This window comes from Podarcis melisellensis (genome assembly GCF_964234715.1).
Source record: "Podarcis melisellensis genome assembly, chromosome: 2".
Classification (NCBI taxonomy): domain Eukaryota; kingdom Metazoa; phylum Chordata; class Lepidosauria; order Squamata; family Lacertidae; genus Podarcis; species Podarcis melisellensis.
The window spans coordinates 115,457,405-115,477,542 of record NC_138529.1 but is presented as its reverse complement, the minus strand read 5'-3'; the positions used below and the strand labels follow the sequence as shown (position 1 = coordinate 115,477,542).

Here is a 20,138-nt window from a genome sequence, read left to right as displayed (position 1 = left end):
ACCAGTGGCTGAAGCCGGAGAGGCGCACCAAGGAGCAGATCCTGAAGCTGCTGATCCTGGAGCAGTTCCTGGCCGTCCTGCCCTCGGAGATGCAGAGCTGGGTGAAGGATCGCGACCTAGAGACCTGTGTTAACAGAAAAATCTGAGGGCTCCCTTGGACACCAACCAGGATAACTTGGAGCAAAACAGCAGCCTGTAGGCTTGGCCTTTATTGAATACTGTCACGACAGGACTCCCACCCGCAACAAGATGAAGCAAAATGGAAGCCCAGAACAAAAGAAGACCCCAACTTTTATTAGTTACTAATCCCCCAAACTACACCCCTGAGACTACATCACAAAAAGGAGGGGTTGAGGGAGGAGTTGTGGTGGTAACCTGAGTGTCCTGTCACCTGGCTGGTTCCCTTCTCTCCCCCTCCCCATGAGTCACTTCCAGGAGACAAAGGGGAGTTGACAGTTTCCTGCCCCCTGAGGGAAGATCTGATCATTGTCCTTTGTTTCAGTCCGTGTTGAATCCACTCCCATATGCAAGTTCTTTGTGATCTTGATGGTCTTCTGTCTAGGACCATCAGGGTTGGCATAGCAGCTGGGCAGGGCCTCCTGTGTATGTGCTGGTATGCTCAAGGGATTATGGCTGGCCTGTATCAAACCTTCCCCATATTGTAGTCCTTCCTTCATGGAGTAAAACAAAAGTGGAACAGTGCAGATCCGAAGTATGGTTGATTTTCTATGAATTTATAACAGAAGCGTAGGGTATGTTGTGTGTGTGTGTGTGTGTGTGTGTGTGTGTGAAGTTTGTAGAAACTGAATGATGGGGAAGGGGGGTGTTTCCTGCAACACCTTCACCCTGGCAGAGGACTTCATGCTGAGGCAGGAAGAGGAGCCCCTGGGGGCAGGCAGCGAAATCTCCCAGCCTCTCGGGGCGGAAGAGAAGGGTTTGGGGGCGCTGTTGCCTTTGCAACATATGGAGAAAGTGGTATGGGTCAGCCTTTCCCCTCTGCTCTGCCTCTCCATCCCCCCCCAACTTCCCCTCTTCTTCTCATTTTCCCTGCCCGGACTTCCCTTCTGCTCCAAACCTAAATTGTTTGTTACCTAGACTAGGATTTTTCAAATCTTCTACTCCCAGGCCCTAGTTGATGGGCCTGGAGATTTCTGAGATAGATCTGAGAAATAAATGGTGGCGGATGGAGGCAGAGTTGGGTATAATCAGTGAGGAAGGAATTGGATAATTTTCTCTTGCTTATCCCTCTTTGCCAGTTGCCAAAGGATCTTCCTTTGCCGTTGTGGCATTTGCCTGTTTGAAAATGTCCATAGAGGGGAAAAGAAAGGGTTAATATGTAGACCAATAGGAAAGCCGGAGGCGGAGCCTACCTGTTTATAAAAGGGCTTTGCCCAAGGTTTGGGTGGTAGTAGTTGGTTGGTTTTAGTGGGTTGATTGGTTGGGCAGTTGGAAAAGCGGTTGGCAGACAGTTGGAATTAGAGAGACAGTTAGTGCAGTTGGTTCTTGTGTGAGGGGAGGTAGAAGAGTTAGAGACAGGATAAAATAAGACTAAGAAGGTAAAGAGTAACAACATTTTGAATGCGGTTAAAGTTTATTTGTGTTTGCAATAAACTACACACTTCTTTGGGATGCGGGTGGCGCTGTGGGTTAAACCACAGAGCCTAGGGCTTGCCGATCAGAAGGTCAGCGGTTCGAATCCCAGCAACAGGGTGAGCTCCCATTGCTCGGTCCCTGCTCCTGCCAACCTAGCAGTTCGAAAGCACGTCGAAAGTGGAAGTAGATAAGTAGTTACCGCTCTGGCGGGAAGGTAAACGGCGTTTCCGTGCGCTGCTCTGGTTCGCCAGAAGTGGCTTAGTCATGGTGGCTGTACGCCGGCTCCCTGGGCCAATAATGTGAGATGAGCGCCGCAACCCCAGAGTCGTTCACGACTGGACCAAATGGTCAGGGGTCCCTTTACCTTTACCTTTTTTACACTCTTCTTTGTTAACTTAAGAACCTGACTGAGTCTAAGTTATTTACCGGGGAGGACCTGGTTCGTGGCAGCAGATCAGAGGTGTACGGGTGAATAGTCTGTGAGATGACTGGGGGCTCCATACAAATGCCAGAGCCATGTACACACATTCACACCACATTCCCCCGCCCCCTCCACGAAGAATCTTGGGAACTGTAGTTTGTGCTGGGAATTATTTGCCACTCACAGAGCTTCAAGCAACAGTTCCCTGGATCCTTTAAGGAGGAAGTGTTCTTCAAGTGTGCTCTAAACCTACACAGCCCTTGTGGCAAGGAGTTCCGTAGCTCAGCTCAGGTATTAGCTCTGGGAAGAGTTGTGACTCCAGGTTGATGGATAGTATTACCTCTTGTGGGTGCATGTGCCACAGTTTTAACTAATCCAGCCATGTGGATATTGAGAGAGTGTGGATTCCGGAGGCCAAGCTATCCTAGTCCAAAAACAGCTGAAACTTGCAAACTAAGGGGGTATTGTATTTGCCAAACTAAAGAGGAGTGGCAGGTTAAACTGTTTGAGTACACAGAATTCGTGATTATGACAGAAAAGGTCAGGGACCGATCGACCCAAACAGATGCAGTTAACAAGGAACTAAAAGAACCACACAGAGGAGGTCAGAAGTCATCAGGCGGAGAAGAAACCGCTGTACTTTATTGGATGGAGAAAAATAATCATTTCCTTAATAACAATTTAAACAATTTATTTAACTAAAACAATAACATGTATCCATGTTTCTTAACTGATGTGTTTAAACAATTAAAAAAAACAGACTGAGTTTTAGCACACATGAAAAACTTAAAACAAATCCTTATTTCCTGATGAATAGCATTTGGACTATAATGTAACAGAAATATATATAGAAAGATTTTCCTTCGAAAGCATTTTATTTTAAAAATCCAATTTAAATAAAAAAATCCAATTTTTGGAAGCAAGATTGGAAGGACTATATTGCATATATACAGAAGCAATGTACACAGGATTTTTTAAAGTCTTGTAAAGACATTATGATTGGACCATAAGTAATTTTAATGATTTCATAATTTAAAATGGACATGCAGTAGGATGATAAACAATGGAACCAGGGAAGGGAATAAGGGGAAGTCAACTCTATTTTCCCCCTATGTTTGAATATGTATTGTTGCTTTTATTTTTTGTTGGTTTTGGAAAATTAATGAAATAAATAAAATAATATTTTTTTTAAAGCAAAAAAAAAAAAAAGAAAAGAAAAAGAAAAAGCGGCTTTACCTCTTTCCTGCACCCTGGCATGCTTTAATCTCAGTGGGCCTTGGGCCACAGGCCAGGCAGAATTAAACACTCTCCTCTTCTTTAGTGATGCTATAATCTGTCAGCAGAGTGACACTGATTTCGGAGCCTGTGACCGACATGGCCCTGGTGGGAGTTGCACTCTGGACGATGCGGGAATGGCCCGGAGGGGTCTTGGCTTGGCAGCACAGGACTTCCTTCTTAAAATGTTGGCGGAAACTTTTGCTCAGCCAGTAGAGAGCAAAGGGGTTGACGCAGGAATTGCTGAAAGCCAAAGCCCGGGAGAATATTGTGGCAACGAGGTGGAAGGTGGATGTGTCGACGGAAGCGTAGTAAGTGAAGGAACGATAAAGGTAAAGGACATGATTCGGGAGCCAACAGAGGGCAAACAGGCCAACCAAGACCAGCACAGTTTTGGCGACTCTCTTGCGAGATTCAATCTGCAGGGGGAAATCGTTGCACATGTAAAAAACCCCACATTTTTAAATTAAAAAATCTGCAGGCGAGAGTCACAAAAAGCAATGTGTACGCCAGATACCCCCACCCCACCCCGTGTACATCGAGAAAGGGAGCCCTCTGAAGAAGGTCGTTTATCCTTAAACTACTGTCAGGGAGCATTGTGAACAGATTGAGAAATGTGTGAAAGCTTGGGAATGTTTAGAGGAGTGTACAGATGAACTCTTTGACTTCTTGCATGCTAGAGACAATTGTGTGGCTCACAAACCCTTCAGCAAATTGAAATAAATGTTAATATAAGCCTGTGTCCTCCTCGTGCATAGCTGATGAAAACCTGAGTCTGTTCAGTTTGAGTAAACACGCAGCTCTGCACCTGTGATATGAAAGTGAATGCAGCTAGCTCTGTCGTAATTCTGGGAGAATTTAAGAGTTGCCATCAGGATACCTGATGGCACCTATGTTATGTACAGTGGTACCTCGGGTTAAGAACTTAATTCGTTCCGGAGGTCCATTTTTAACCTGAAACTGTTCTTAACCTGAAGCACCACTTTAGCTAATGGGGCTTCCCGCTGCCGCCGCGTGATTTCTGTTCTCATCCTGAAGCAAAGTTTTTAACCTGAGGTACTATTTCCGGGTTAGCATAGTCTGTAACCTGAAGCGTCTGTAACCCAAGGTACCACTGTAGAAGATTTGTGGTTGCTTAACAAAGTGTTTCTGTAGACTTCTGATATTAAAGATATTTCCTGTCCAAAAAAAATTAAATCTGCATACAATCTCTTTAAAAAATAATAATAATTTTTGGCTAAAGATTTTCCTCGTTCACAAAAGCACATGCATTGCCTCTTTCTTCAGGTTGTGTTTCCTACAGATCAGTTTCATCGGTGTCATATACATTTTAAGGTTAGGAAGAAAAGAGTTGGGGAGGGAGAGTGGTGGTGGTAAAGCTTATGTTCTTTTACTTAGTGGATGTGTGGGGTTTTGTGTCAGCGTCAGCTGGGTAGGTTCTTCTTTCTATTTGTTTATTATTATTTGGGGTTTGTTTGCATTTGTGGGGTGGGTGGGTGTTTTTGAATCGGGTTAGCCATATTGATTCGTTTGCTGACGGTGGATTCTTGTCGTTGTCTTGTTGGGTTGCGTATGTGATAAAGGGAACCAAACCGGGGTGAAGGCGTCTTCTTCTTTTTGTCCCTGGGGTACCATTGGTCCATGTTTATTTCTGACAGGTCTCTCCAGTGTCTGGCTATGAAGCTTCTGGCTGCTGAGAGTAGATGAGTTATGAGCTCTTTATAAGTGGGCATTATTATCTTGGAAGATGTTCAGTAGGGCCAGTTCTGGGGTGACGTCTAATACCTGTTTAGTTACAGTCATACCTCATGTTACGTCCGCTTCATGTTACGTTCTTTCAGGATACAGCCCACGGTGACCAGGAAGTACCGGAAAGGGTTACTTCTGGGTTTCGCCGCTCGCGCATGCGTAGAATCACAAAATGATGTCACGTGCATGCGCAGAAGCGGCAAATCGCAATCTGCGCATGCGCAGACATGCCGCTGCAGGTTGCACTCTTTTCATGTTGCAAACAGGCTTCTGGAATGGATCCCGTTCACAACCAGAGGTACCACTGTATTTTGCTTATTTCTTCTATGACTGCTGTCCAGAAGGGTTGGATTTTAGGGCATTCCCACCACATGGGGAGGTATGTGCCTGTGGAGGTGCACTCTCTCCAGCATTTTGGTGAGGTTCCTGGGCGTATTAGCGCTAGTTTCCGTGGTGTTAGGTGCCACCTGTAGGTGAGTTTCAGAGTGAGTTCTTTTCTTTTCGCTGATATGGACTTTAAGGGAGGTTTAGACCACATTCTGGTCTATTGGGTGGGGTTAATTTTGTGGCCTATGTTGTCCTCCCATTGTTGAGGAAGGTGTGCAATTGGTGGTGTGTTAGCCAGGTTATTTGGGTGTCCTTCTGCATACAATCTTGAAAGAAAATAGCCCCAAATCAACATGGCGGTAAAGGCTAGACCAGTGTCCCTGAACCTGGTGCCCTCCAGATGTTTTGGATAGCAACTCTCACCCCCAGTCAGCTCTGCTAGCTCAGGATGATGGGAGTTGTATTTTGAAACATCTGGGAGGCACAAGCTGTATTGAAGTTTCTCTGGGCGGGAGCTATGGTTTATGTGTTGGAGGAAACAAAAGGAACTCTCCATCCTGCAATTTTATTTATTTGCAGAAGGTTAGGAGATTTTAATAGTTCAAGAAGATTTGAGTGGCTGACCAACTTAAATGTCAAATACTGACAATGTGTTTTTAAAGTATTAACTTTTCTTGGAACAACAACAAAAATGCTTTAATCGTCAAAATATTTGTTACCTTGGAGAATTACAAAAAGCCTAGGGTACTCCCTTACCAAAGAGTTTCCCACTGAATTCAATGGGACTTACTTCTGAGTACAGGATTGGACCTGCTCACTTTGGAAAAAACAGTAGAATTCTTCTGCTGCATGCTCATTGATTATGGTCAAAACCTTTGTCAAAGCAAGGTTCAGACAAACACCAACAGCATTTTATCAAATGTATTTTGTGTTGGGATTTTGCCTATGTGCAGCTTCATACAAAGCAATTAAGAGTTGGCCGAAGGCCAAGAAGACTGAGCAGAGGGAGTTATTCTGCCTAGAGATCTGGGACCTTGGATACAACTCTGCTATTGGTCGAGGTTTCCACTTAGGCATGATGACTCATAAGCTTCCCTGACTGGAAGTGTGGTGTTCTGAGAGTCGTTTGGAGTTTGTTAAGAGAGAGCTAGTTGAAGGTCCGTATCTGTTCATGTATACAGCAACTTGTAGAGTCTGCTGTAAATAATAAACACCTCTAAGTAACCAAGTTACTAGTAGCAGCGTCTTGTTCCTGCTTCATCCTTCCTGCCTGCAACTGATTGCTTCTGGAAGTCTGCGTATGCTCTACTATACTCAGTTGGGTCTGGCTAAGATCGTGCAACAGGTTAAAGTTGCGAAACACTAATACGGTGGTACCTCGGGTTACATACACTTCAGGTTACATACACTTCAGGTTACTGTCTCCGCTAACCCAGAAATAGTACCTCGGGTTAAGAATTTTGCTTCAGGATGAGAACAGAAATCATGCTCCAGCAGCGCAGTAGCAGCAGCGGGAGTCCCCATTAACTAAAGTGGTGCTTCAGGTTAAGAACAGACCTCCGGAACAAATTAAGTTCTTAACCCGAGGTACCACTGTATTTTGTTCACTGGTAACAGAGACATCCAGTAATACCAATTCAACTGTACATTTTGTGGGGGGGGGGGAATGAAATTAATTGTTTAATACTCTTAACGAACCACAGCTTCTTCAAGCTGCACCTGCAAATAAAGTTTGTCCTTTGCAGGCAGGGCTTGAATTCAAGCCATGGCGACAAAGAAATGGCCTTTTTCGCACAACTTCATCAATATATTTGAGCTTGGCTAGGTATGACCAGAGATTTGCCAACCAAACCCTCTCAGTGGTAGAGGAGAACATTTGTGGCTTTCCGTTCCATATCTTCTCAGCACAGACGATCAACTGGGCATAGCCTGCCCCTGATAAACCAGGTGAGAGTTAAAAGAAAGTAAGGTTTGATGCAGGAGACGAGTGAAAGCGATGTTTCCCATCAATGAACTGAAATCTGGCCTTCAACTCCCTGAAGCAGATGACCACTAGTAGTTAAAAACCACTGTTCAGGTCAGCACAACATACGTCTCAGTAGCACAGTTAATTAACATTGCTGATTAGCTACTTAATTAAGCAAAGTGGTGCTTTCCAGGTGCATGGCTCCTCCCTCACTTATTGATACAACTTTTGGTCCATAAGTGAATAAGCTTCTGCTATGGGCTTCCAGGGAGACGGACTCTCGATCAGCCTTGTGCCAGAGCAACAACCCCAAACATCTGGAGGGCACCTGCTTGGCGAAGGCTGCCCTAGATCTCTACTTACCTGCTTGCGAGCATGGCTGTGCTCTTCTGCCGGCATGTTGGATGTGCTTTTGTACAGCGCCTTTGCAATGAGAAAGTAGTAGATCGATATAACTGCTAGCGGTATGATATAAAACATCAAGAAGCACACCAGAGAATGAGCTTCCTGGATGATTCTCTCGGAGACGGGGTAAGGAGCGCAGGTCTCAAAGGAGCCGTTTTTATCAGGAATGTGAAAGGCGTAGAGGTCGGAGGACACGGCCTCTGGAACGGCTAATAACATGGAGAAGATCCAGACGGCGGCGGCTTTGCAGCAGGTCTTCAGGACGGCATCAGCCCTTTGCAGTTCCAAGGGCTTCACAATTGCTTTATACCTGGAATGGCAATTAAGGTCAGGGTGTTGAAAGCAATGAAAGCACTGAGCGAAATCAAAGGAACACCCCGTTTCCCCAGAACAGTCTCCCTGGCATTCTCTGTGCCCCATCAGACTCCGGGAAATGTGTTTGGCTTCCAAGCTTTTGGAACAATCTGTTACGAATGCCTAACTCTTAGGTGCATATGGGAATTAATGAAATTGAACGCAGTTGGGTTTGCTGATCTCAAGACTGTTTGGCCAAATATATTGGGCCTTGGAGATTCTATTCTGCCTTTTGGTTGGGGCTTCATCCACACTATGGGTAGGCAAACTAAGGCCCGGGGGCCGGATCTGGCCCAATCGCCTTCTCGGTCCAGTCCGCAGACGGTCCGGGAAGCAGCGTGTTTTTACATGAGTAGAATGTGTGCTTTTATTTAAAATGCATCTCTGGGTTATTTGTGGGGCATAGGAATTCATTCATTTCCCCCTCCTCCCCCCAAAAAATAATCCGGCCCCCCACAAGGTCTGAGGGACAGTGGACCGGCCCCCTGCTGAAAAAGTTTGCTGACCCCTGATCTACACTGATAAATGGGCTGCAAAGGTTTTCTGTCATTCTTACACTTCAATTTTTGCTCTTCCTGAACTGCTTTAATAAACCACTAGGTGGCATCAAGACACAGCTCACTTTATCCTGTCTTTTGGCGCTTGGTTTGTATCATCATTCATTCTTAAGGAAATCAGCCCTGAGTGCTCACTGGAAGGACAGATTGTGAGGCTGAGGCTCCAATACTTTGGCCACCTCATGAGAAGAGAAGACTCCCTGGAAAAGACCCTGATGCTGGGAAAGATGGAGGGCACAAGGAGAAGGGGATGACAGAGGACGAGATGGTGGGACAGTGTTCTCGAAGCTACCAGCATGAGTTTGACCAAACTGCGGGAGGCAGTGGAAGACAGGAGTGCCTGGCATGCTCTGGTCCATGGGGTCATGAAGAGTTGGACATGACTAAACAACAACATTGTATCATCACCACCACCAACCATCGTTATCACTATCATATAAAGTGGGAAATGTTGTTCTTCCAGATGCTAGCAGTTTAATCATTTGGGATTTGTTCCAAATATTCCATGTCACATTCCGCTTCCGTTATTCAGGAATCAAGAGTTAACATTTTACATATCTGAGACAAATTGCTAAAAAATACAGTTGCTTCCATTAACAGAAAGGGAGGTCTTAATCTCCAAACACAGACTGGAAATGCAAAGCTTTGAAATAATGGGAAACAGGGACATCAAAAGCTCCCATCACCTTGGCTCTTGGCTATGCTGGTTGGGAAGGTGGAATCCAATACCTGGTGGAGTGGGCCACAGGTTCAAATCCCACCCTCCCAGGCTAAGGGGTCGTTTCAAAGACTGTATACACATTGTACATCCCCCTCCACCCAAACGATCCTGGGAATTGCAGTTCACCCCTCACAGAGCTACAATTCCCAGCCCCCCCTTTATAGGTAAAAAACGCAAAGGACCCCTCAAAGAATCTGGAAACTGGTTGTAAGTTGCTTTAGGTTTCCTTGAGCAACATAAATTTAATTAATAGCAGCAACAACAGTAACTATAACCGTAGAGAGGCAGTGTGGCATAATGGTTAGAGCGACCAGGGTTCAAATCCTGCTCACTGGGTGACCCTGGGCCAGTCACTGCCTCTTGGCCTAACCTACAGGGTCGTCGTGAGGATGAATTGGGGGAGAGGGAGAAAGAAGCATGTACACTCTCTTAAGCTCCTTGGAAGAAATATGTGGTTTATGAAGGTAATTGGACAAGGGTGGCGCTGTGGGTTAAACCACAGAGCCTAGGACTTGCCGTTCAGAAGGTCAGCAGTTCGAATCCCTGCGACGGGTGAGCTCCTGTTGCTCGGTCCCTGCTCCTGCCCACCTAGCAGTTCGAAAGCGCGTCAAAGTGCAAGTACAGTAGTACCTCAGGTTAAGTACTTAATTGGTTCCAGAGGTCTGTTCCTAACCTGAAACTGTTCTTAATCTGAAGCACCACTTTAGCTAATGGGGCCTCCTGCTGCTGCCGCGCCGCCGGAACACAATTTCTGTTCTCATCCTGAAGCAAAGTTCTTAACCTGAAGCACTATTTCTGGGTTAGCAGAGTCTGTAACCTGAAGCGTATGTAACCTGAGGCACCACTCCGGCGGGAAGGCAAACGACGTTTCCGTGCGCTGCTCTGGTTTGCCAGAAGCGGCTTAGTCATGCTGGCCACACGACCCGGAAGCTGTATGCCAGCTCCCTCAGCCTGTAAAGCGAGATGAGTGCCGCAACCCCAGAGTCGGCCACGACTGGACCTAACGGTCAGGGTCCCTTTACCTTTACCTTTATGAAGGTAATAATTAAATAACAGTTTTGACCTCCTCCCAGCTTTACAATTCCCAACACCCTTAACAAACCACTGTTACCAGGATTATTTTGGGGGCAGGGACTATGGGACAACACTCTGTAAATGCCTAGCATGCAAGTGAGTTATTGCTAGAAGGCAGTTTTTAAAATGAGAGGTGATAAATACAGGGTGCCATGGCGCCTATAGATTATTTCACTGGTGTCCCTGGGCAGGTCACTCAGACCTTCCAAGTGCCCCTATTTTCCAGAAACAGTCCCGGATTTACAGAAGCCGTCCCCGTTTCTTGATCCCAGAATTTCCTGCTTTTCCTTAAGACGTCCCTATTTTCATCAGAGAAATGTTGGTGGGTATGGAGTTATGCCAAACAGCCAAGCTGATTAGAAGACATCTGAAGGCAGCCCTGTATATGTTTTATTATGTTATATATGCTGGAAGCTGCTCAGAGTGGCAGGGGCAACTCAGATGGATGGGGTAGAAACTAGAGAGGGGAAAGGCCTGGAAAAAAACCAGAAAAATGGGGGGGGGGGACACACCAGGTTTTTTCCACCCTTCCCCACAGCCATCTTTTCCAGGAAAAACTGAAAGAAAAAAAAAGTTTGATATAGTTTTAATATTCCCCCCCCCATTTTTCCTGGAAAAAAGAGGACCCCCCCAGGGAAAAATGGGGAACCCCTGTTTTCCTCCTATTTTTCCAGTCCCCCCCAGGCCCTCCCATCTCTAGTAGAAAGAATAAAATTATCATTATTCGAAACAGAGTTTGTTTTTAATCTTGAATTTTCTTTGTTATGTTTTTTTATTTTTTATTTTTTGTCTTTTGTTGGTATTTTTTGTTGTATGTGTTTGTTGGTTTTTTGTGATTTGGGTTGTTTTTATTGTTGTTAATTTTTGTGAAATTTAATAAAATATCATTTTAAAAAAATAAAAATAAAAATAAAATTATCATTATGGAAGGGGCGTCCCTGTTTTTTTACTGGAGAAATGTTGGAGGGTATGCAAGGCTCAAAACTCCCCACTCGGAACTCAGCCCCATGCAAGCCAACGCGCGAGCAAACCCTGCCCCGCTGTCAAATTCTTCCAACTTACCTGTCCGCACTGAGCACGGTTAAGGTGAACACGGAGACGCCGACAGAGGTCCTCTGGATGAAGGAGAGCAGCTTGCAGCCCATTCTCCCGAAGAGCCAGGTGTCCACGATGTAGCACGCAGCATCCACAGGGACGCAGGTGAGCAGCAGGAGCAGATCTCCGAAAGCCAGGCTGGTGATGAAGATGTTTGGGACGGTCTGCATGGACTTGATCTTGAAGAAGACTTGAACCAGGATCACATTCCCAAGGAGGCCAACGGCAATGATCGCGGCGTAAGCCACACAGATTGTGCAGAGCACCCCCAAGCCGAGCGAAGTATCTTCGGACCAGCTTTCCTCCGCAGTTTGATTCCCCGTGGCAGGTGCCGGGTGGCCGGTTGCGTTTGCAAAATCGGGAGGAGCCCCGTTCATCCCCAGCGGAGGTGCCCTGGACATTTTGCCAGCTGAGGGGGGAATTAAATTGGTCAGAAGCATTAATGCTGATAAGAGAGAGAGAGAGAGAGAGAGAGAGAGAGAGAGAGAGAGAGAGAGAGAGAGAGAGAGAGAGAGAGAGAGAGAGAGAGAGAGAGAGCGCGCGCAATTGGCTGCAAATCCAATTCCACAAGATGTTTTACTCACATCTTCTCGCTCTGGAGTCTCAAAGCATGATAGGAATGGATGCTCACAGATTCACTGCTGAACTGTGTGGGAGGTGTGGAGCGTCTTTATCTTTTTTTTTTTTAAAAAAAAATGCCTTTCAGCAGCTACTGTGGGGGAAAGAGAGAGGAGGAGGAGAAAATTGGAGTGTGTGTGTGGGGGGGGGATGGATGGCTTTTTCTCACTGGTTTCCCTGTCAACAGTACTCTGTTATTTCAATTAGGCTGGCTCTTTGCACAATTTGCACGCTGAATTGGCTTTCTCCATATAAAAAGTGTCTATGGCGCATCGGCTGGGTGCCTATGTACCCAATATAACATTGTAACAGGGGGAATTAGGGAACACCTTGTCTCAAAATAGAGGCAAACAAGAGAAACCATGTTTAGCTCTTGCTTTACTCAGTCTAAAAGACTTCACAAACGCAATCTCAGGCGTCCTTAAAGAGGTAAAGGACCCCTGAAAGTTAAGTCCAGTCACCAACAACTCTGGGGTTGTGGCACTCATCTCGTTTTCCGCAGACAGTTTTTCTGGGTCATGTGGCCAGGATGACTAAGCCGTTTCTGGCGAAACCAGAGCAGCGCATGGAAACGCCATTTACCTTCCCGCCAGAGCGGTACCTATTTATCTACTTGGACTTTGACGTGCTTTCAAACTGCTAGGTTGGCAGGAGCAGGGACTGAACAACGGGAGCTCACTCTGTCGCAGGGTGCCACCACGGCTGCTCCCCCGCACACACTGGGCGCCCCGTCCCCAGGATGCGCACCAGCCGATCCCCGCCAGCTCTCCACCACCCCGGTGCCAGAGCATGAAGCTCCGCCACTGTCAGTAGGAAGTGCAAGAGTAACCTTTCCTTCTGTGTTTTCCAACAAGAGATATTGAGAAGCACCATCGCCTCTGGTGCTGGAGGCAGAATATACTCATGAGGGTTTGTAGCCACTGATTGCCTTCTCCACCTTGAAAGTTAAGGGACACGGTCTAAACCATTGAGCCTCTTTGACTTGCTGCTCAGAAGGTTGGTGGTTCGAATCCACACGACAGGGTGAGATCCTGTTGTTCTGTCCCAGTTCCTGCCAGCCTAGCAGTTTGAAAGCACACCAGTGTGCTATAAGAAAAACTTTCTCTTATGGGGTATTCCGGAGCCCGAATAGAGTCTCTAAGTGGGTTCCCTGCCAGTTGTTGTTGTTTAGTCGTTTAGTCGTGTCCAACTCTTCGTGACCCCCTGGACCAGAGCATGCCAGGCACTCCTGTCTTCCACTGCCTCCCGCAGTTTCCCTGTCAGTAGGAGAAAACAAAGGCCAACCAGAGTATTTTGAGAAGCAAATTGGCTAGTAAGCCGGATCTTTATTAAAGGAACTGTTGCAACAGGGTCCCCACTCTCCACATGGAGGGAGGAGAGAACCCAGACAAATGGTGTGCAAGCCCTTATATAGACTTTTTAAATTGCCCACCTGTTAGCCCAAGACCACCCCTCAAAACATCATATATACATCACAGAAGGAGGCGGTCTACAGCAGAAATCCTTCCTGCCAGGATACCTGATAATGGTCACTGATTGTATTACCAAGGCAGCCTGGCCATTTTTTTTTTGGTGATGGTTAATACTTTAGTTCCTGAATCCAGGTCACAGGCTTACCCTTATTCATACACAAATGTGGCCTTAAGACAAGATTTGCAAGCAAAAAGACAATGGGAAGGCTTTCCCTATTTGCCTCCCTTACTGCGGAGAAATATTTGAGGTCATTGGGAGAGCTGAAATGGCTCCAGGTTTGCTTTCCCGTATTATTTCAGACACATGGTTCATGTATTTAGATATGTGTGCATTTATGAATATTTATTCTATCTTTGTGACCTTAAAGTTCTTATAACAAGTGCGAATAGATAAATAGGTACAGTGGTACCTCGGGTTAAGTACTTAATTCGTTCTGGAGGTCTGTTCTTAACCTGAAACTGTTGTTAACCTGAAGCACCACTTTAGCTAATGGGGCCTCCTGCTGCCGCCACGCCACCGGAGCACGATTTCTGTTCTCATCCTGAAGCAAAGTTCTTAACCTGAAGCACTATTTCTGGGTTAGTGGAGTCTGTAACCTGAAGCATATGTAACCTGAAGCGTATGTAACCCGAGGTGCCACTGCACTACTGTGGCAAGAAGGTAAACGTCGTTTCCGTGCGCTCTGGCTTCCGGCACAGTGTCCCATTGCGGCAGAAGCGGTTTAGTCATTCTGGCTACATGACCCAGAAAGCTGTCTGTGGACCAACGCTGGCTCCCTCGGCCTGAAAGCTAGATGAGCGCCGCAACCCATAGTTGCCTTTGAATGGACTTAACTGTCCAGGGTCCTTTATCTTCATCTCCTTGAATATGCCTAATTTTTTAAAGCCACCAATTATTGTTGTTGTGTAGCAATGCTGGAAAGTACATGGGGAACGAGATTTCTTCTGTGGCCTCCAAAGCCAGATGTTGCCCAATACAGGCCTTTTAGTAGCCAGGGAGAAAGTATTGCGCACTTGCCTGTCGCTCTTGGTTCCAAGTCATTCGCTTCTTCATACACTTATTAAAAACCGCCTTCTGCAGCTTTTACCTTCCCCATTACAATGCTTTCTTCCCACATGCTCCAGATTTTGCAAATGAACAAAGTTAAGATGAAGAAAATGTCTGTTTTGCAAGTTGCCCATTTCGTTCTTTCCTTCCAGAATGAATCCTTCCCTCCATTGAGACATCATTGCTCCCCCTCCCAGTTCTTGCATAATGACTTCTATTGTTCTTCCTGCTGCAGAGATACTGTTCCCCAGAGGGAAAAGGTTGGTGGCTTTTATCAGAGCGTTCCCGAAGCCAGGAATGCTTCACCCCATCTCTTCAGAAGAGAAGCTCTTGGGCTTGGCTTGGAGGGTCAGCTTGCCGCCTTTGCTCTCCTCTGGAGAAAGATCCATCAAGCAAAAAGACAACACCTTCCCACTTGCTCACCCTCATTTCAAGCTGACAGCAGGCCCTCTCTGACGGGCAGCCAGGCTTCAGGCTCAGCTAGGCCCAGCTAAGCTGAGTGACAGCCAGGGACAGTGCGCAGAGGTGTCTGAGGGAGGTGCAAATGGCGCCATGCTTTGTGGGAGGTGGGGGCCTTGCACCTCTTTGCCTTTGGGGGATGAATAATCAATACCATCTGTGAGTTATGCCTGGCGGTCAGGGTAGGGTCACTGCAAAACCCACTTGGGACCTCATTGCCCAGTCCAGCTAGCGCAGCACTGTCCACACCAGCAGTTCTCAAGCCTTTGTGGGCCACTGACCCTTGGTTCCACAAACTCATCCCAGTGGCCCCTGTGCAACCCTGTAAAAAGCAGCATCCTCTCCCCCATGCTTTTCAACATCTACATGAAGCCGCTGGGAGAGATCATCAGGGGGTTTGGGCTGGGTGTTCATCAGTATGCGGACATAGGCGCCGACTCCATGGGGCTTGAGGGGGCCCGAGCCCCCTCAAAAATTCGTTTGGGGGGGCTCTGCCCCCCCAATAATCTCCGGCGCCCCTCCAGCAGAGCGCCATCGCCGCCCCTCCCCCAGCCCAAAATGCACAGGGAGGGGCGGGCTGCATGCCTCCTGCCCTCCCTCCCGAGCAAAAGCTCCACCCAATTTCCTTTGGAGCTGATTAATAGGCGCAGCACGCTCTCCCCTATTCGCTCACGAGGAGGCGGCGCCACTTTATTTGCATATTCATGAGCTTATTTATTATTCATGAGCTTTCCCGGGCCCCCCCAATATTTTTTATAAGTCCGCGTCCCTGTATGCGGATGATACCCAGCTCTACCTCTCTTTCAAATCAGAACCAGTGAAGGTCCCGTGTGAGTGTCTGGAGGCGGTTGGAGGATGGATGGCGGCTAACGGATTGAGGCTGAATCCTGACAAGACAGAAGTACTGTTTTGGGGGGACAGGGGGTGGGCAGGTGTGGAGGATTCCCTGGTCCTGAATGAGGTAACTATGCCCCTGAAGGACCAGGTGTGCAGCCTGGGAGTCATTTTGGACTCACAGCTGTCCATGGAGGCGCAGGTCAATTCTGTGTCCAGGGCAGCTGTCTACCAGCTCCATCTGGTACGCAGGCTGAGACCCTCTACCTGTCCATGGACTGTCTCGTCTGAGTGGTGCATGCTCTAGTTATCTCTCGCTTGGACTACTGCAATGTGCTCTATGTGGGGCTACCTTTGAAGGTGACCCAGAAACTACAACTAATCCAGAATGCGGCAGCTAGATGGATGACTGGGAGCGGCTGCCGAGACTACATAACACTGGTCTTGAGAGACCTACATTGGTTCCCAGTATGTTTCCGAGCACAATTCAAAGTGTTGGTGCTGACCTTTAAAGCCCTAAATGGCATCTGTCCAGCATACCTGAAGGAGCGTCTCCACCCCCATCATTCTGCCCAGACACTGAGGTCCAGCACTCAGGGCCTTCTGGCGGTTCCCTCACTGGGAGAAGCCAAGTTACAGGGAACCAGGCAGGGGGCCTTCTCGGTAGTGGCACCCGCCCTGTGGAACGCTCTCCCATCAGATGTCAAAGAGGACAACAACTACCAGACTTTTAGAAGACATCTGAAGGCAGCCCTGTTTAGGGAAGCTTTTAATGACTGCTGTTTTAATGTTTTTTTAACCTTTTGTTGGAAGCTGCCCAGAGTGGCTGAGGAAACCCAGCCAGATGGGCGGGGTAGAAATAATAAATTATTATTATTCAGAATAGTGTTTTGCAGGACCCCCTAAGGAACATAACAACACAATAGAATTCAAAACAGTAACAGGCTAGCAAAGGGCAGCTCATGCCTCAAAGCAAGATGTCTGTCAATCATTTTCCTCTCATGCCCCAAAGATAAGAGACAGGCAACTTCATTTTAGCATTGCTCTTTGAGATGAAGACACACTGCACACATCCACTTTTATTAATTAAGAACATTGCAACTTAGGACATATTTTACTCAAAGAGGGATCATCCGGACATTCTTTTTTTGCCTTGTTTCTAGCCACAGGGCTGCGCTTTAAAGCTTGTGTCTGAGCATTTTCCTTCCTTCCTTCCTTCCTTCCTTCCTTCCTTCCTTCCTTCCTTCCTTCCTTCCTTCCTTCCTTCCTTCCTTCCTTCCTTCCTTCCTTCCTTCTTTCCCCCTTTCATTCCCAGCACAATTCCCACAAAAACCTGCTTCTTATCGCTGAAAACAATTCTGCAGAAAACCTGAATTGATGTTTGTTCTGATTCAGCACTGAAGAGCAGGTTTTCCTGGGGAAAGTAGCAAAGCAAAGAAAAAGAAAGAAAGAGAGAGAGAGAGAGAGAGAGAGAGAGAGAGAGAGAGAGAGAGAGAGAAGGAAGGAAGGAAGGAAGGAAGGAAGGAAGGAAGGAAGGAAGGAAGGAAGGAAGGAAAGAAAGAAAGAAAGAAAGAAAGAAAGAAAGAAAGAAAGAAAGAAAGAAAGAAAGAAAGAAAGAAAGAAAGAAAGAAAGAAAGAAAGAAAGAAAGAAAGAAAAGTGTTTGGACACATCAGGTTGAAATGTGTACCCGTGCCTAGAAATTATAGGGCAAAATGTAAGTGTGGATGAGTCCTAAATTGCATGGGCTTTCCAGAGATGGGCATGTGTAGGTGTATGGACACGCAAATAATATGTTTAGAGTCTTAAAGTTCTTTAAAGTTCCTTAATTGCATAACACAGGGCCTGTTAAAAGCTTATCAGTAATCTGAATTGGGCAATTCATCTCTGGTATGTATTAATATTCTCAAGATTTGAGTCACTGGGATAATAGAAGATTGCGCTCACTCTTTCGAAAAGGCTAATCAAATTCATCGTTGCTTTGTTAGCCCACATTTTCTGGAGCTGGTGTGTAAAAGCCGAGAGAGAGAGAGAGAGAGAGAGAGAGGGTTAAGGCGTAGAGAGATATTTCTCATTTTAAAAATTCTTTTGGAGATTGGCTGGAGAGCTCAGCTCAGGCCTGATAAGGAGAGAGCCAACTTCCGAAGGCCCAAACTAGAAACCAGGTGTTAATTGCAAATGCAATCAACCTTCATGCTTTCAAATATGCAAATAGGGATCCTGGATAAGCCTGAGCAGTCTCAGAAGCAGGGGGGTTGGGAGGTTTAACTCTTTGTTGTGTGCCACCCCAATCTCCAAGCAGGGTTAGATCCCAGCATCACCTGAGCTCTGCGAGTGCAGCTTTCTCCCGATTGAAGTGCAGAGCGTTTGAGGACCGGAACATTCGCAGGGAAACCAAAATGCTTGTTTACAAAGCTATTGTACTACCAACCTTGCTGTATGCGTGTGAAACATGGACCACTTATAAATGCCATCTCCAACGCCTCGAAAGAGTCCATCAACGGTGTCTCTGAAAATTTTTACGCATCACTTGGGAAGGCAGGCGAACTAATGCCAGTGTACTGAAAGAAGCAAAGATCACCAGTGTTGAAGCAATGATTCTTCAACGTCAACTTTGTTGGACTGGTCATGTTGTGCGGATGCCTGGTGATCGTCTTCCAAAGTAACTACTCTATTCCGAACTTAAAAATGGAAAGTGTAATGCTGGTGGTCAACAAAAGAGGTTCAAAGACTCTCTCAAGGCAAATTAAAAAAAAAGCATAAACACTGACAACTGGGAAACACTGGCCTGCGGCCGCTCCAGTTGGAGAACAGCTTTTACCAAAGGTGTCATGGGCTTTGAAGACACTCGAACTCAGGACGAAAGGGAGAAATATGCTAAGAGGAAGGCACTCTTGGCAAACCCTCACTGTGATCAACTCCCACCCAGAAACCAATGTCCCCACTGTGGAAGGACGTGTGGATCCAGAATTGGCCTCCACAGTCACTTAAGGACTCATTGTTAAAACCGTGTTTATGGAAGACAATCTTACTCGGCTACGAGGGATCGCCAAAGAAAGAAGAAGCAGAGATCCCAGTGTTTCCAGGCACCATTCACACAGACATCATTGAACCTTGGCGCCCATCATGGTTAACCTGCAGCCTTGCTTGCTGGGGCTGGTGCACACTGGAGGCCAAAGGCTCACCCTCCCTTTCCCCCACACATGTACATCCCATAATAGGTAAGAGGTGTCATCATGACATCAGAGGTGTCTCTTATGTCTTTGGCATAAGAAGAGCCTTTTAGCTGCGCAGGTGCTGTTAGCAAGGCATTGAGGAGGAGATGTTTTCAACTCTCAGTGTACAGTAGAAAACGGTAAACATGCCATTTAAGAGTAATTTGGATCACTTCCAGCTCCATGAATCCACATCGTAAACACATTCCCAGATATCACCAGCCCCCAGCCCCCCCCCCCCGCAACTGGATCTCTGTTGCAACCTCTGCCTTTGGGTGTATCTTCATGTTCACATTTGAATATTCTTTGAGGTGATCAGGAAATGACTCGAGATGAATTCAGCAGGTGTTATTGTCTCTGCAGCTCTCACTCTCCACCTCCATACCTGTCGCAATGCCCCCCCCCCATCTTGCAAGGAGGCATCAGAGAGACAAATGAGAGGGTGCCAGGTGTAGAGAGAGGCTGATTCACGCCCCATCATAAAATTATATGCCTTCATTCCACCTGACAACTTAAACAATGCTGCGTTTGAAATTTAAATGAAGCACTCTTGAGTTATGGAATGAGGTGGGGGGGGGCTGGCTTAGATAGAAGATAGCAACAGGGACCAGCCAAAAGCTCCTTTCTGCTCTTATTTTTTCCCCGCAGAAACCAAAAGGCCTGTGTTTTGCTTTGGCTTCTGATTGCTTTTAAAGACAGGGTTTAAAATAAATGTGACCAAAAGTAATAATTGAAATACTTTTCTTTACCAAGACACACACACATTTTCCCCCAAGTGTGACGTTCTTCACGAAGGGAAGGGACGCGGGTGGCGCTGTGCTCTAAACCACTGAGCCTCTTGGGCTTGCTGATCGGAAGGTCGGCGGTTCAGATCTGCACGACGGAGTGAGCTCCCGTTGCTCTGCCCCAGCTCCTGCCAACCTAGCAGTTCAAAAGCACACCAGCGCAAGTAGATAA

General features: G+C 46.7%; 1 protein-coding gene across 2 annotated transcripts; it reads right to left on the bottom strand.

The window, feature by feature from the left end:
• Positions 1-3,234: 3,234 nt before the first annotated feature.
• On the bottom strand, positions 3,235-12,203 carry BRS3 (bombesin receptor subtype 3). Of its 2 annotated transcripts, XM_081902987.1 has the most exons (4): positions 12,122-12,203; positions 11,505-11,946; positions 7,695-8,046; positions 3,236-3,708 (listed from the first exon to the last, which is right to left on the bottom strand). In XM_081902987.1, exons 2-4 carry the CDS (start codon positions 11,936-11,938, stop codon positions 3,313-3,315), a joined length of 1,182 nt encoding a protein of 393 aa, XP_081759113.1. In that variant the 5' UTR covers positions 11,939-11,946; positions 12,122-12,203; the 3' UTR covers positions 3,236-3,312. The 2 variants fall into 2 exon arrangements, with proteins under 2 accessions (XP_081759112.1, XP_081759113.1); XM_081902986.1 differs by lacking the exon at positions 12,122-12,203 and having other exon boundaries at positions 3,235-3,708; positions 11,505-12,093.
• Between the last annotated feature and the right edge of the window lie 7,935 nt (positions 12,204-20,138).